The sequence below is a fragment of the Ambystoma mexicanum genome, chromosome 10 (genome assembly GCF_040938575.1).
Source record: "Ambystoma mexicanum isolate Mex_15411 chromosome 10, UKY_AmexF1_1, whole genome shotgun sequence".
NCBI lineage: Eukaryota > Metazoa > Chordata > Amphibia > Caudata > Ambystomatidae > Ambystoma > Ambystoma mexicanum.
In genome coordinates, this window is record NC_090932.1 from 1,412,635,798 (window position 1) to 1,412,652,355 (window position 16,558).

At 46.2% G+C, this 16,558-nt stretch overlaps 1 protein-coding gene across 1 annotated transcript in view; it reads left to right on the plus strand.

Moving 5' to 3' along the window:
- The window catches only part of CORO1C (coronin 1C), a 513,234-nt gene that overhangs the window by 434,366 nt on the left and 62,310 nt on the right, over positions 1-16,558 (plus strand). The window contains exons 6-8 of the mRNA XM_069619459.1: positions 5,775-5,894; positions 7,552-7,656; positions 14,956-15,101. Of these exons, the coding sequence (XP_069475560.1) occupies positions 5,775-5,894; positions 7,552-7,656; positions 14,956-15,101 (371 nt within the window). The remainder of the gene's footprint in view (positions 1-5,774; positions 5,895-7,551; positions 7,657-14,955; positions 15,102-16,558) is intronic.

Consider the following 16,558-nt stretch of genomic DNA (forward strand, 5'->3'; position numbering starts at 1 on the left):
AGAAATGCGCCCTCCCGTCATGCTGGATGCGGAGTTTGGCGGGATACAGCATGGAGTAAAGGATGTGATTATCTTGCAGTCTTCGCTTAATTGACGTGAAGGAGCGCCTCTGTGCTTGTACTGCCGATGAGAAATCGGGAAAAATTTGGATAGGGTCGCCGTCAAATTGGAGTTTCCCCTTTTCTCTGGCTGCTTTGAGTATTGCATCTCGGTCTTTATAGTTGAGTATCCTAGCTATGATCGGGCGTGGGTTCGCTCCTGGAATAGGTCTGGTTGCAGGAATCCTATGCGCTCTCTCGACTATAAATAGCGAGGAGAGGACCTCCGATCCGAACAGTTCGGTACACATGCGTTCGATATGGTCTTCCATTTTGGTCTGGGTTTGTTGTTCCCGGACCCCGACAATTCTGATGTTTCTCCGGAAGTGGCCCTCTAAGTCTTCATTCTTAGCGGAGACGGCTTTCAGTTGGGATTCTAGCGCGGAGACCCTGGTGGTTAGGGCCGCCGCACCATCATCGAGATCTGACGCACGTTGCTCCACGTTGTCTAGTCTATCGGCATGTTGGTCGAGGCGGTGCTGGATATGATCTACTTTGGAAGACAGATTGTCCAGTTTGCTCCCCAGGTTGCCAATTCCGGCTTTCAGGTCCAGGGGAATTTCTTTAATATCGAGGCCGAGGGTCGGGTCCTCGGTGGGTTCCATGACTTTTACCGGGGATGCAGGTCTGCCGTTGGGATCTGTTTGCCTGGTGGAGGAGCTGGCCTCAACGTTCAGTTTTTTCTGCGACTTGTCTGTTTTCCCCATTGTCTGCGCACGTCCACCTGCCCCCTCCTGGCTGTACGTGTTGCTCGCTCGCTAGTGTGATGGGCCAGAGGCTTTGTGCCGACGTTGGTGATGAAGAAGCGTAGTTTCAGAGTTTAGTGTGTATGGGCAGAGTGTGCCCGGACCATGGTGAGCTTGGAGGTCTCCTGCAGCTGTAATGGCCGGGAGCTGGAGCGTGGAGGAAGTGCTGCGGCGCCGCCAGATCGCAAAGGGTATGCCGTTGGGTGTCCAGGCGTGGCCCCTGGGGAGTGTTTTAAGAACACTCTGGGATAATGTACTGATGCCGCTCTCAGCTGTCCCACCAGTGTAGTTGGTGCTCAAGGCGTCTTTGTGGTAAGCGGCGTGAGCCTGTTCAAACTGGTTGGTTCTGTTATATTGGTTCCGGGGGCTGGGGGCCGGGGAGTGGAAAGAATGGTGTCTGTTGTTGTGGCCCCTCTCCCAGTTTATCTTCGTGCCCCGATGGCCGGGGGAATCTTGCCTGGTCCACTCGCAGGAGAGAGCCGCCAGACGGAAGTGTCCGCCGCCCGGGGGGGGGGGGCGCGCGCGTCGGCCGAGGCGCCGCAGGGGTACCGGCGGATCCACCCGCAGGCGATACGACTGGCGCCGGCACCCGCCACTCCACCGCCAGCTCGTGACACGCTGGGCCGGAGGGGTACCCGAATGCGCTGGATGGCGCGCGCCTGGCTGGGCTCCTACCTTCTTCTCCTGCCGGCCCACGAGCCGGCGCGGGGACGGAGACTGCAGTGTCTCTATGCGCGCCAAGGGCGCGGACGTCAACCCGACTCCTCTCGGCGGCCCGCCGCCGAAAAGACTGGCGCCGCGGTGATCCGCACCACTGGGGCGCCCCTCCTCTGCCCGTCCCAGGAAGCCCGATCCGGCGGGCCGCAGTCAGTCGCCTGGAACTCCGCCGATTTTGGGAACTTCGGGGCCCGGATGGTTTCAAAATGTGCAGCACGGCGTCCAGAATCAGTGCAGCGTGCTCTGCGTTGAAGTTGGGCACCACAGCAGGATGGATGTTTCAGGATATTTTCAGGGCCATGCAGAACTCCCTAGGAAGCCGCCATCTTGCTCGGCTCGCTAGCGCCCTCTCAGTTCAAAATATGTATTATACATGAATGACCAAAATGGGGTAAATAACCCAATTCAGCATACAATACTATTACCAACTTTGGCTTTTAGGAAATTCAACAACAATTGGCTCTGGCTCTGAGGAAAATCAACAACAATTGGCGCTGGCTCTGAGGAAATTCAGCAAATTCGTTCAACCCTGTTCTAAAAGAACGCGATGAACAATGGCATGTATCTAATAAATAAACATGTTAGAACTCTGCAGAGAGGAGCCGTTAATAACATGCGCGCGGAAACTCACTAAGCGCACAGCTGAGGCGGACTGGCGGAAAATGCTAAACAAATGACTAAAACACAGTTGCTGCACAATAAGTGAGTAAACTCACACGAATCTCACAAAAGGCGTTTCAATAAACTTGGAAATACCGACACTGTACTTGCGTGAGAAAACCGCTGTCCTCCTTCAGAACCTCTGAGAGGGAAACCGGGTGTCGGAAAACTACGAGTGCAGCTAAGGAGAAAATAAGTAAAACGGGAGGGAGGCTGGACACTCGACTATAGTGAAGGGCAGAAAACGATAATCTGAGGAAACAAGGAAGGGAAAATAACGGGGCTAGATTAATGGGCTGAATACAGTGAATGGAATTCTAGGAACAACCGCGGTAAGCGTCCGTACTGCAAGGCAGTCAGTAACGCGAAACGCGAGTTGCCTCATGAAGCAGCTAGTTATAACCAAGGTCAGTCAAAGACTAGACCTGTAAAGTTAGTTCCTCCATGGCACAACAGGGCGGCCATTGAGGAAACAAGACTTCACTTGATTCTAGGACCTCCAAATATCTGAGCAGGATTAACCACCTAAGGGACCATAGACTTAATCTGGGAACTGGCTGGTGTTCCTGACAACTAGTTACAGAAAAGAAGGTACAAAACATCACTCTTCACGCAAGCACATATTACAATGATCCCAACGCTCACATTGGTTGGGCACCTATACGCATACTGTCGGTCCCCTATGAATCCTCAGCCGATTGGTTGCATGTCGTGGTGTCAATCTTCATTCACGTGGTTGTAATCTGCACCAAGTTCACACCCTTACACAAATTTGTAGCAAGACCTTTTCTCACAGTTCTATCACGTGGTGTGCACCTGGGTGGTGGGCATGAGCCCAGCGGTTACTTTCGAGGTCAAGATAGCCTTCTCAAATGCAAGGAGCTTTATTTGATCACAGACACTTTGGCACTCCCTCAATGCATGGGCCTACATTTATTATCCTCACCCCGCACACGCATCACTCAGTCTTTTGACTGCAGCTCCCTCTTTACAGCCCACCCGTATCTGTGGCAGGTTTAGGATAACACACCAATCAATCGGTAGTGAGGGATTTAAGAGTTGCGATGGTGGGTTTCTGTTAGACCAAACTGAATACCTCAGAATGTTGTAGCCCTGTGGGCACTAAATCTACATTACATCTCAATATCGTGATCTCAATGTAACCTGACCTAGTAAGATCGTTGTCTCTGTCCCCCCTTGCCTCGTCGCATCTTGAAACACTTGTGTATAGGCGCGTTATAAATGCCATATCATATCATGTTTTGGCAACCTGGGCCTCTGCCCTACCCCTTGTGAGATTGTCCTTCAGATCAGAGTGTAACCTTGCCCAGACATTGCAATAAACATTCCTTTCTAGTTACATGAGCCTACAGTGTGAGATAAACCTGAGGCTTTGATTTAATTGTTCACCTGGCCTTGGAGAATATCGCACAGAATAAAACAGTGGAGTGAAGATTGCTCTTGCTGGCTGGGGCCTGCTGTGTGCCTTTTCTCATACAATGGGAGGGCTGAGACCTTGCTAGGCCTCACTTCTAAAAGGGCCATACTTCAGTATGCTTTTTTCTGTGCAGTTATATTGTGCGCCATTAGCCCATGCTGTCTACCTCCCACCTCCCCCTGTTATCAAGCATCTCTACTTCAGCACGCTCTTCACTCTATTGCTCTTAGTTTAAATCGTTTTTGGAGGGCAAGGGAGCTGGGCATGCATCCCAACAAAAGTGAATGGGAAAAATGTAATTCCTAATATAAACCTATGGCCACATATATTTACATATATATTTCTGAGTTTCATTTCAAAGTTAAAGATTTTGTTCGAACATCTGTTCCAGGCTGCGACCTCAATGTTGACCTAAGCCTGGAGTAAAATGATCATTCTTGTGAAGTCAAAAGCTGGGTTAATGGATACTGAAGAGATTGCATCTGTCTGGCCAAACCCAAGTCAGTCCATGGATGGTCCACAACATTTATCAAATTTGGGGGATTTTACAAAGTTCAGCCCACTTAATAGCAGTCTCTCTTGTTGATCCAGCCCACCAATAAATGGCTCTACCACGCATGAATGCAGCTCTCCACTCATGCTCTGAAACTTCAAAGCAATTGTCTTTTAACTGGAGAGGCTGAACAGAAAATGTGTGTGATTGTGGGAAGGTCACTTTAACTTTCAGGAGAAGAGTTGTAACTCTGACACTAGCCTTCTGTGCTTTGAATAATAGAAATACCTGCTTCCTTTGTTGAATAGTTCTTACATTTTTCTGGACTTGATCAATCACATGCAGGGCTCTTTTGAATCAGTGGCTTTCCCTCGATTTGCACACATCATTTTTAATGTGCAGCTGAAAATGAAAGGCTGCATTTGTGTGGGTCATCTCACAATGTGCCTTTCCAGTTCCTTTCTGCAGTCTTGTTTATTTATTGCATATTCCTTGTTTCAACTGCAGAAATATACACCGTTTTAATTTGCTAGGCACTTTGGCTGTGTTAAAGTTCAGAGGCTGGCTTTTCATTCTGCCAGTGTGCCTTTTCATGAGAAGAATGTATTTCAGTACCTTGGGGCCTAACCTGGCCTTTTTCATTTCATTTGATCCTGGGGCTGCCATTAAACCCCACAACTTGCACGCAAATACCCTGTTTCCTCATGTCGCCTCGTTTAGACTGATGGAGATTTTGGAATCGCTGTGTGCCATCAGCTACTATGCCATGCTTGTTGAATGTATCCCCCTCCCCAATTCCTCCTTAACAACAGAACCACATTGGGAGCCTCTCCTGATGGAGACTAGTATATTCCCCTCCCCTTGTCCTCTTTTAACTCTTCCTCTCTACCTTTCTTCCACCCCTCGAGTTTTTGTCTTTAATCTTTGTTCATTTAGCTCTCCGGATTCCTGACTTGCCATTTTCACCATGGTGTTCTCTCAGTGTTGGTCCAGCTGCAGTCGCCTTTTCCCCTGCTTATACCATCACTCATACTAACGGGCGCAAGCAGACATTGCCTTTTTTGTTTGCTTTGCCCAGGCTTAAACTCTCAGCTGTTAATGGCTGGTATGCCCCCACCATCAGACTATAGGAGTATATTAGAGTATGAAGGCACATGTTGCAATACAGGAACAACTGTCGTATGCTTGAGTGACAAAGGCCCGTACTAAAGCACAGTATTCTCACATATCCGGACTTCAGGAATGTTCATCCTCCATGCATTGGTCCCATAGCAAAGGTAAGATGATAACTAATCTAGGCTGCCATCTATTTTCGATCTTGGGAGGGTCCTGAGGAGGGGGAGTGGCTAGCGTTTTTTTTTGTTTTGTTACCTTTAGTTAACCTTCAAAATCCATGCCTTTAGTCACTGCTTGAATTTGTTTTTATTCACACCACTTCTTGTATTGCCAAAGGCTTGAAATTAGCTTTGTTTAATGTCCAGCGTACACATGTATTTAGATATCCTGTTTATTTGTAATGTAGACGTTTTGAATGCGTTTATAATTGGTCGATGTTTGTGCCTTCTTATGATTCTGTTTCTAAGATCCATGTTCTTACACTATCCCAATGATGTGCATTTCAGGAGAAGGATAAGGCCCATGAAGGCGCACGTCCCATGAGAGCCATCTTCCTTTCCAACGGCAACCTCTTCACCACTGGTTTCAGTCGCATGAGCGAACGACAGCTTGCACTTTGGGATCCGGTATGTTGTGCAAATCAGTGCAAAATGTGTGTTCTCAAGATCGATTGGTTTGACTCCTCTAAATGCATATTGAAGTCGACATGGATGTACTGCATTATGATGTTTTCATAGAATGGTCCCCATGGTCGTAGTTGTGCATTAAATTAATCATGTCTTTTGAGTTTATTCACAACAAATAATTATTTTATTAACTAGTTGCACTAATGGAAGGGGCTTTGCCAATCAGGTGGCTGGAAAAACTGGTGGGAACAGAGTACAGCCTGCGTTTCTCCGGCCACCCGAGGCCCTTCCCTGAGTGCCGCCATCTTGATTGTTGCCTCGCCAAGATTACCCAGATCCTTCCCCTAATCCCCTTCCACACCCTACCCACTTACCTGCTGGACCAGAACTTTCTGCTCCTGTCCCGGGGCTTCCTCCTATCCTCGGCACCTGTCCTAGAAAAGGCACTTGTTCTCTTTTCTATTTACTGGGGTGGGGGCCATCTTCTTTTTGAAACACATTTTCATGAGAGATTGGGCTCGTGCAATATGGGAGGAGCCCGTCTCCCACTTACAAACAATACAAAAAATGTTTCTCACCCGGGACAGAGCCCAGCATTCACCCCCGTGTTGGGGGGAGGGGAGGTGTACATGCCCAGTAGTGGCCTCAAGCCCCCTCGCCTGCCTAAGCTTGGGCCGAGGGCTGTTACCGGCCATGTACGCCACCTGGTGCAGGGTTAATGGCTATGTTTAACTATTGAAGCGAGAAGTTTACCATGTAGGTAGGGGTCTACAACCCGCAGCTCTCTAGATGTTTAGGAATCGGACTTCTATGATCTCTAATCATTGGCTTTTCTGGGTAAGGCAGTTGGGAGTTTTAGTCTGCAACATCTGGTGAGCCAAATGTTGCAGACCCTTGATGCATGGTACATTCGGAATGACACGATTAGAATGATCTGCTTTCTTCAAGTCAAAATATTTGCTGTGACAGCTGATCTTTTTCTGTAGTGCTGCCTAAAATACTGGCATCCAATTGCAGGGCTGCCGGGGAGATGTTCTTGGAAAATGGTGGTGTTCCTAGAATTGCTTAGTTCTCAGAACGGGTGCATTTTGCAGTGTTACAGTGCTATAGGTCCAGCACCTGAATACGCTGCCTCTGTAGAGAAACCACGTGTCTGCCCCCTTCAGTTGGCCTTTGCCCTTCTAGACGAATCGACTTATGATATGATGAGTTATTTATGACGTGCTTAATAGCCATTGGTTTCAGAGCACGGATCCGGTCATCGACCGGGGATCGAACCTGTGTTGCTCCGTGTCGTCTTGCTTCCAAGGCGAGCACGTTGCCCCTCAGCTATCCTCCCGAGACTTGACCGTCAATCACTGAGTTAACCAGTTTAAAGGCCTTTGCTTGCTTAGTAAACATATTAGCCATCTTCCTAAACCGGGAGTCTAACTTTGTTTTCTTCATGCATGTAACCTTATCATACATGCATTTTTCTAGCTCTTGTCTCAAAGGTTCTCATTGTTATATGATGCACCTTTGGAAATGGCACCTTCGACTGGCTGCAACACTGAAGAGTAATCCCCAAAATCAAGATAGTAGCATGTTTACCTTGTTTGTATTTGAAATTGCAAACCTGCTCAGTTGTTTGATGCATGTTATCTTTTGCGGTTTGCAGAAAAATATGAACGAGCCGATCTCACTTCATGAAATGGACACGAGCAATGGAGTGCTGCTACCCTTCTACGACCCCGATACAAGCATCATATATCTGTGTGGAAAGGTAATACGTCATTTCTAAGCTTTCGACAGCTTGTTCAAATAGATGTTCACGTGGCTGAATGTGTTTCTGGGTAAGCTTACTAAATATTAGTATATTTATAGTGCTTGCAGTTTTTTGGCAATACCATATTTTCATAAGCTGGAGCTGATGCCCTGTAACCAACTTCCCCCTTGAAAACATTCCAGTGTACTTGCCCTTCAGATACTGTGGCAGTTCAAAATGTTGTCCATCACTCAACACGCCTTCGCCTTCCACGCTGCACCACTTACTGGCCTGGGCGATTGGAGAAGCGCAATGAAATATACAAAATGATTCCTCAAATCTGTCAAGGCTATTTTATGTGTTGGAATTACCCATATATAAATGAAGAGGTCTGGCCGGGGAACATCGGAGGCATTTCTTACATAACACGTGAAAACATCCAACAATATCAGTTATCACTAAACACAAACATTCCAAAATAGGGTTCTGTACAAGTGCAAACAAATCTACAAATAAATTATAACTTGCAAATAAAAATGCAACACACTTTGGAACTATGAATAAATGAACTATCAGTTCAAAATTATATAGATGTGCATCTATATCATCAATTATCAATGTGCATTTAAATGTGTTTTTATGGGAGCCTTTCCTTAATTCAAATAGAGGGAAGAAGACTAATCCAAGCTCGGGAAGCAGATGAGGCATGAGATGAATAACAATCGTATTTAAATAAAGGAATATCTAAACGCAGAGCATCAGCAGTCTTGTTATTCCTCGAACATCTGGAGATGCATAGCTTCTCTGCTAAGTAAGATGATTGACCAGGCACCAAAGCCATACAAGACATTTTGCAAAGTTTGAAAGTGAATAGGAAATAATTTAAGAAAGATCAGAGGAGTGATGTGTTCAAACTACTGTATTTATTTATGAATTTGTAAAACGCATTGAGACCTTAAGTGAACGGGCGCTAAATTAGGTCTGTAATGAAATGAGTAGCTCGGTGGAGTACTATCCTGGGAGGATCCATGGTGGAAGCAGGCATCCCGGCAGAACACCATTACCGCCATTGAAACGGAAAGAACTGGAGCTTGAAAAACACATGGAAAATCAATGTCACCCTATAAGGCAAGAAAACTTGAAACAAGTGGGAAAAGCGTAAGGCATGAACTTTAAAATGAAAAAAATAAATAACTACAAGTTTATGAAACAGGTAACAGGTGATGGTGGTTATGAAGGATTGGACGGTACAGCAAGAGTGAAACTTTGTTTAAAATCTGTGTTTGAAAGAGTGGTCAAGGGTTTGAAATATGGAGATGAGGAACCAGGTATGGGGTGGAATTGGACAGAGGGAAGGAAGAATGTTGACATGGAGGGAGAGTGGGCAAGAGTGGGTGATGGCATATAGGTTCATCAGCCTGGTCAGGGCGTGGATGTACCCATTCATTATTCCTCGTTTCCTCCGTGAAATGCCCTGAACACATTACTATGCACTCTTTCCTCTCTCCTCCCTTCCCAAGACTCATGCAGGGGATTTCACTCCCCTCCTCAACCCGTGTACACAACTCAAAGAGGAGATTGATGGACCCATTCCACCACCACACCCCCAAATTCTTTTTGGCTCTGGTCATTCATGAGTAATTCCTCGCCCAGTGAGTCCCTCGTGTAGTTTTTCTCCAAATTCTGGTCTGGCCGTTGCCTCAGCTCAGCACATTTTTATATTCTGAGCGATCTTCAAAGCACGTGACTCTGTTTCCAGCCGAGTAACCCCATTGGCTGTCAGGTCGCACCAAACCTGGTGTGCTTGGGGTTGATTCTATAGTGCCTGCTGACAGACAGTATCTTATAGGAAGAGATGAAACCATCAGAATGTTGTGAGTTTATGAAATGGCGATTTCAAAAGCTCTGAAAACAGAACCATCTAGGATATAGTTATAAAGTGAATGCAATATGTAGCGATGGAATGCAGAAGGAACAAACAGTTACTGTAACATACCATTTGATTATATGTGTGTGTGAGTTTAGTTCAGCTGATTTCAAGATGTCAGTTTCCCTTGCTGTATCATGGTCTAGGCACTGATGATGTGACCACTCTTCTCAATGGTGTTCATTAGAGCGCCTTTGGACGAATGAGTGGGGAAGTGAACCTGAACCCATTGTGATTCACGCCTGTGCCCAGTCAGTTACTCAGCGATCTCTGCAATGTGGCTTTAGCCCATTAAGCTGTCTCTCCCTTTCAAGCCTGGCAGTGCTGTTCGAGCACTAAGCCAACAAGTTGCCTCGTACGGTGCTGACCAGCAGGGTACAGAACTGGCATATTTTTCCCCTCTGTTACCATGATTTACCGTATTCTTAGCTAAAGGGTCTCCATGATACCCTTCTGTAAACCCCCAGTGCTCGGAGGTCTACGAGTCACTAACCTGACAGTGGAAATGGGGCTATATCCTACTGGCACTTGTGTTTGGGCTGCGCACCACATGCTCTTTCTCAAAGGTAAAAACCCAGAAGAAGTCTTGATGAAACAATGTGTTCAGAACCAGGTCACCCTCAGGCAAGTTAGTCATGATAGTCCTGGAACCTCTGGCAGTAGAGCATGGTACAGCCAATGCATGCGCCCTAATGTTAGGGGAAGGAGGAAGGAATGGTTCACATGCAAGTTCAGCAGTAAGAAGCTTCATGGCATTTTCCTAGAAAAATCTCAGACTAGGACAAAGTATGTTCTGCTTGCAGCTAATTTTCTCCTAAACATTTTCATTAGCAGGACTACCCTGATGGATATAACATTTTAAGCAATGCTGGGAGAGGAGTCTGAGTACTTGCAATGCGGATTTTCTGGGCTGCTGTTCTGCGTGTGGGGGTCACTTGTTCTGATGCTACCCATATTGTACTTTTCTGGTCGGGGAAGTTCGCGCTTTTGCTGCACGCGCTGTTTTCTGCGTCGTTTACACTGTTTTTGTTAGAGCTGTCCGGTTTAGTGAGTTAAGTATGACCTATATTCACGTAACACAATTTCGAAACTTTAAACAGAGTAGGACCAGAGTAATTTCACGGCTGCATTTTGTGAGCCACTACATATTTACAAAACACTAGACTAGTAAGATTAGTTCCAATCCCAGCTGCTTAGGGCATGCCTCCGCTCAACATACTTGTTACCGGGTCGGGAGGCCAAGCGAACACCCCATTTTCCTACTGATGGTGGAGGACTTGGCTATGCACCATCGCATGCTGCTTTGGTTAACATACCAAGTACGCAGGGCGGGCGGGGGCAGCTCCGCTTCTATCCTCCTCCCAGGCATCCCAGATCGCAAAGGATCTGCTCAGCTGGAATGCACGGCCAAGTGAAGGGTATTTCCTTGCCATCTTTGGTGCCTGGAAGGAGGGATCAGTGGGGTGGTGACTCAGGACCTGCATGCGTAGTGGTGAACACTCATTTTGGGGGCATGCTATGTTCAGGACACGCAGGAATGGCAGTGGGGGTGGGGTGGGGGAGTACAATGACCTTTTGCCTAGGATGGCGAGGATCCTTGCACTGACTGTGACGCCTGGGTGTAGCCTGGGCGGATGTGCTTTTTTGTGGCTGGGAGAGATGCATATCTGCGTCACCAGTGGTTGAACCCATCAATAGTATTTCACAGTTTCTGCAAAGCTCGTTGTTTCAGTTGAGAGATGAAAGATTTCAGTTTAGATGCACCCCGTGGGTCTGAGCAAAGGGGGGGCATCTAACCACCAGCCCCTCAAAGTCTTACATCCGGTCTCAAACGGAGATCATGTGTCACTTGGCAGTCAAATGCTTTATTTCGACGTTTTCGCCATAAAAGTCCACAAGGAAAACAGTTCCCCTACATTGTTACCACCAATATAATAAAGAAGAAAAAGCTTGAATAGCATTACAAGTACTTTCATATCTTAGAAGTGACACTCGGTTAATTATAAATCCTTCTAGAAGATGCAACAAGGCACTGACAAAAGCCTTGGGTACACGTTTGGCTCAACCTTTCAGCGCTCAGGAAAATGCAGTTGGCAGCCAACAGTACGCATTTTTACAAGTAAATAGAAGTTAGGCACTAACAGAATGCCTGAAGTATAAATGTATGCACTTTTCTGCAAGTAAATAGAAGTTAGGCACTAACAGAATGCCTGAAGTATAAATGTATGCACTTTTCTGCAAGGAAATAGAAGTTAGGCACTAACAGAATGCCTGAAGTATAAATGTATGCACTTTTCTGCAAGTAAATAGAAGTTAGGCACTAACAGAATGCCTGAAGTATAAATGTATGCACTTTTCTGCAAGGAAATAGAAGTTAGGCACTAACAGAATGCCTGAAGTATAAATGTATGCACTTTTCTGCAAGTAAATAGAAGTTAGGCACTAACAGAATGCCTGAAGTATAAATGTATGCACTTTTCTGAGCGCTGAATAGATGAGCTAAAGTGCAATTAGCAGCCAACAGAACTTCAATGGAAACAGCAGTTAAGCGCTAAAGTGGATCCCTTAAGTGCAGATTTAGCTCACCCCAAAAGAGTGCAAGAGAAGTACAGAAGAGATGAAAAATACATACAAGTGCAAGTCTGGAGCTAGCAGCCAAAATTCAAGGCTAAAACTGCCTTCCCGAATGTCCGACAAATTGATCTAAAAACAATGTACCAGCCCTGAGGGCAGTCTGTGCTTCCTGTCAGTTGGCAGTTTTAGACTGAGATGGCAGCATTTTTAAAAGTTATTTTTTCCATGCCCTGCTTCATTAACTAGCCAGGATAACAGCCACCCTCGCCTCCGAGCACTCCAATAGGAAGGTGAGTGCAGCTGTGTCATGTCTTATGCCACGTCTCTTAAAATACTCAGTAACCTGCTCCACAGACACGTCATGCGTTGTCTCCTGCTTTCCATCGAGACGTCCGTGCTCCCAGTGGCAAAGCATTAACCCTAGCTCTAGTGAGAACGTTCCTGTGCTGTAGCTTTGTCACAAAAGTTAGGTATCCATTCCCATTGTGGGGCAAGAGGGTAAGTGTAGTCTAACTTGGAATCTACCAGCCATTTCTTCTTCCCTGAAGTCGGCAAAAAACAGAATAATTTTGAGCTTCAGAGTCTGTTTTGGCAGTTTAGCTAGCAGCTTGTTGTTCTCAAAACAGGCCCCCAAGCCCAACCTACACAAACGGGATCTGACCTCGCCAAGCCAGCCAACTAGTAAACTCCAATTAGTAAATGGCAGTCGGTTAGTAGTAACTAGTGTCTTGGTTAGGTTCTCCCGATTGTCCGACCTGAAGTTATGTCAGAATAAAGCCTGTCTGGAATGAACAAGGTCTGCTAGACATATCATTGCGGTCTCCAAATGAGTCGTATAGACCGAAGTGGACTGCGGGACTTACTGTAATCTAGTCAGAAATTGATTTTTCTAATTTCATTAGGCAGACTAAATTCCTGTATCCCCACATTTCACTCCTATACATCCCTGCTGGTATAGCTGTGCCTCCTTATATTGCCAGCTCTCCAACCTTGACTCTCATCTCCCTTCTGTCCTGATTCTCCTCGATCTATCCTCTGCTTTTGATACAGTCAACCATGCCATCCGGCTCAATCACCTCAGCGATAACTTTGGTATTACTGATCAGGCCCTGGCCTGGTCGACCTCCTTTTTCACTGACCAACCCTCACAGGTCCAACTGGGGTGTTTCCTCTATTCTTTCTTTTTCTTTCTCTTTTCTCTCACTCTTTTCTCTCTTTTCTCTCTCTCTTCTTCTCTCTTCACTCTTCTCTCTCTCTTGCCCCCCCCAGGAGTCTAACCACTCTCCCCGGCTCTTCTTCCTTTTCTCACTTTTCCCCGGAAGCTCAGTCACCAGAGCTCTGGTCCTCTCTAGGCTGAACTATTGCAACAGCCTCTTTCTAAATCTTCCTGCCTCTTCGACCTTCACAACTTATCCAGAACAGGAATGCACGACTTGTCCTTGGCCTCAAGCCCGGGGATCGTATCTCTCCAGTTCTGAAATCTCTTCTCTGGCTCCCGTAGCTGCAAGGATCAAGTTCAAGACCCTCTGCATCGTCTTTCTGGGGCCTGGGACCGCTGTACCTTCAACTTTCTCTTCCAAAACATCTTCCTTCTGGAGCTCTCCTGTCATTCACCTCCAATTCTCTGAGGGTCAGACGCTTCTCCGAGCAGAGAGTTGGGGGCAGATCTATCTCCTTGGCTGGGGCCTCCCTCTGAAACAGCCTCCCTGCCACTCTGAAACAGGCCCCCCCAGCACTTAAGGGTCTGTATCTGCAGCCCTAAAGTCCCTTCTCTGCACTTAGAGCCATTCGCTGGATGCACTTGTGAGTTAACTGCACTTCCTCCTTCCCCTCCCCCATGTCATTTCTCCCCTTCCCTCTTCCCTCCTTCCCTCTTTCCTGCACTTGCGCCATCTGAATGACACAAGGTCTAGTAAGATCGATATTTTGTCCTCCCTGGATCCCCCCCCCCCCTCCTTGTCTTGTCGCGCCTAGAAACACTTGTGTAGAGGCGCGTAATAAGTGCCACATATATATCGTATCATATGGTCTGCAGAGCGATGCTGAATAGTTTTGGCAAATCTGAAAATGCTTCCTGCCTTATTTTTACCTCTGACTTGGCAATTTGGTCGCCCCAAGTTAGTCTTGTGTTAAATCTAATGACCAGATAGTCCAAATTAACACACCCCCTCTGTCTGTAGCCATTCATACATATTCCGGGGTTAATCTTTCTTTTGCCTGAGGCTCACATTATTAGGCAATTGTTATGGCTGACTTTTAGGCCCCTGGCAGAAATATAACCGGTATATCGGTCTACCAGCATTTGAAGGGATTTTGGTGTGGGTGCCAGGAGCATGTTGTCATCTGCGCAGCTCAAAACTGGCACCCTCCTACTACCATACCTTGGGACATCTACATTCGTAGCAAGCAAATGCGCTTCCAATCAGTTAGTATATAGATTAAAAAGGAAGGGGGGCCAGCACACAGACCTTTACACCCTGATTTCGTCACTTAGTGCGCCTCTAGTCCCTAAAGAAACGTGCACCCTCGAGTCATTATGGACAGCCATAATCCTCAAACGAAGAGATCTGGGCACGCCGAAATGGCCCAGAGTCATCCATAAACTGTCCTGGCTAGGTGGATGAAAGCGAAACTTGGGTCAATAAAGGCAGTGTAGGCAGGAGAACCCACAATGTTCACATGTTTAGACAGGATCATGTGTCTATTGTAATCCAGTGGGCGCCAACCTATTCTATTTCTAGAGTGATGATCTGAACTTTAGTTATTGACAATTAGAAGGACTCCTCATTGTTTCCTTTCATGTGCTTCCCTTGCAGGGTGACAGCAGTATTCGCTACTTTGAGATCACGGATGAAGCGCCATACGTTCACTACCTCAGCACGTTCAGCAGCAAAGAGCCACAGAGGGGGATGGGTTTCATGCCAAAGAGGGGCCTAGACGTGAACAAATGTGAAATCTCCAGGTAAGACTGCACTTAAATATACATTTGCATTTTGTAATTGCACACACATCCATATAAGAAGGACCACAGTTGAACTTATGCGGTTGGGCCCGGACCTCCGGACTCGACCAAGGGCATAAAATATGTACCCAAAGATGTAAGCAATATGAAAATCTCCTTTTAGATTCGAGTTTGAAAGGTATTTTCTATGTGCAATATGTGTAAGTAGGGCAATGCATTTAGAGTTGATGAAGGCCACAGTCTCCTTTTTTTATTGTGGCCTCCATTGTAATCATTATTGTTAGTACAGTCTACTTGGTTTTGGTAGCGATTAAGTATAGAACCTGCACAAAATATGGCTATGGCAGCAGACGGTCATAAAGCGTGACCATACGTGAAGACATGAACATTAGGCATATTTTCTATCTACACTATATGTACGCTCATTGCAATATGCTTTCCTAAGGGTATTATGGTTCTCTACTAAGCTCACATAATAACCTAGGTTATTAAAAAAAAGTTACAAATTCTCAGTTAATCTCCAAAATTCTGGTCAAAAACCATTGCTGCTTAGCAGTTTAGGTAAGTGCAGTTCTTAAGTTGCCGAAACCTGGAACTCATTACCTTACCAAATCATAAAATGAAACATTAATATTTGAGGAACCATAACGCACACAATGCCCTCACAGATGTTACAAATGGCATCACTGATGGGTACTTTGGAGATGAGTTCTGTCCACATGGCACAGCCTCGGGCCATGCCTTTACCCGCACAGCATTGTTACAGGCTATCACTGGGGGTACTGTGTGTAAGACTGCCATTAGTCTGCGCTTTACCTACAGGGCCTAGGCGTAACCTTTGGGCAGACTGCTAAAATCAGACTACCCCTTTTTTTAGTACATTTCTTGGGTTTGGTAATGATGTAGCTTGAGAGTACCCTCTTTTTTCAAAAGACGCGCTGCTAGTCTAAGCTTAATTTTATCTCAAGTGGCTGTACAAAGCAACCCCTTGCGCTATACCCAACCTAAATTAGCCCAGCTGTTTCACAAATAGCACTGTCGTGGCTATAATCTAATGTGATCTTCTGTTCAGAGCGCATTTGAGCTCTATTATTTTGAAAGGCAGTTTATTGGCTTTGTGTGTTTGAGCATTTTTTTAACACTGGTGCACAAACATTCCCTGGCAGCATTGGGCAAATGGTTTGGATGAATGTCCCAGAGCTGTGTCTATTGGGAGCTGGGCGACGTGGTAATCTTTCATGACTCTAGGCCATTGGTATTTAAACTTTTTTCTACTGAGCTCCCCTTTCCCCTTTTGTTTACGGACCCACCACAAGCTATATATTTTCTATTGAAAGCAGTCACTGTGATCCCTTTTTAAAGAGCCTCACCCCCAACCCGCAGCATCCTTTGGGCTCCCATAGGGGCAGGCAGCCCCAAGTGCAAGGTTAGTGTACAATGTCGGTCGACCCAAGATT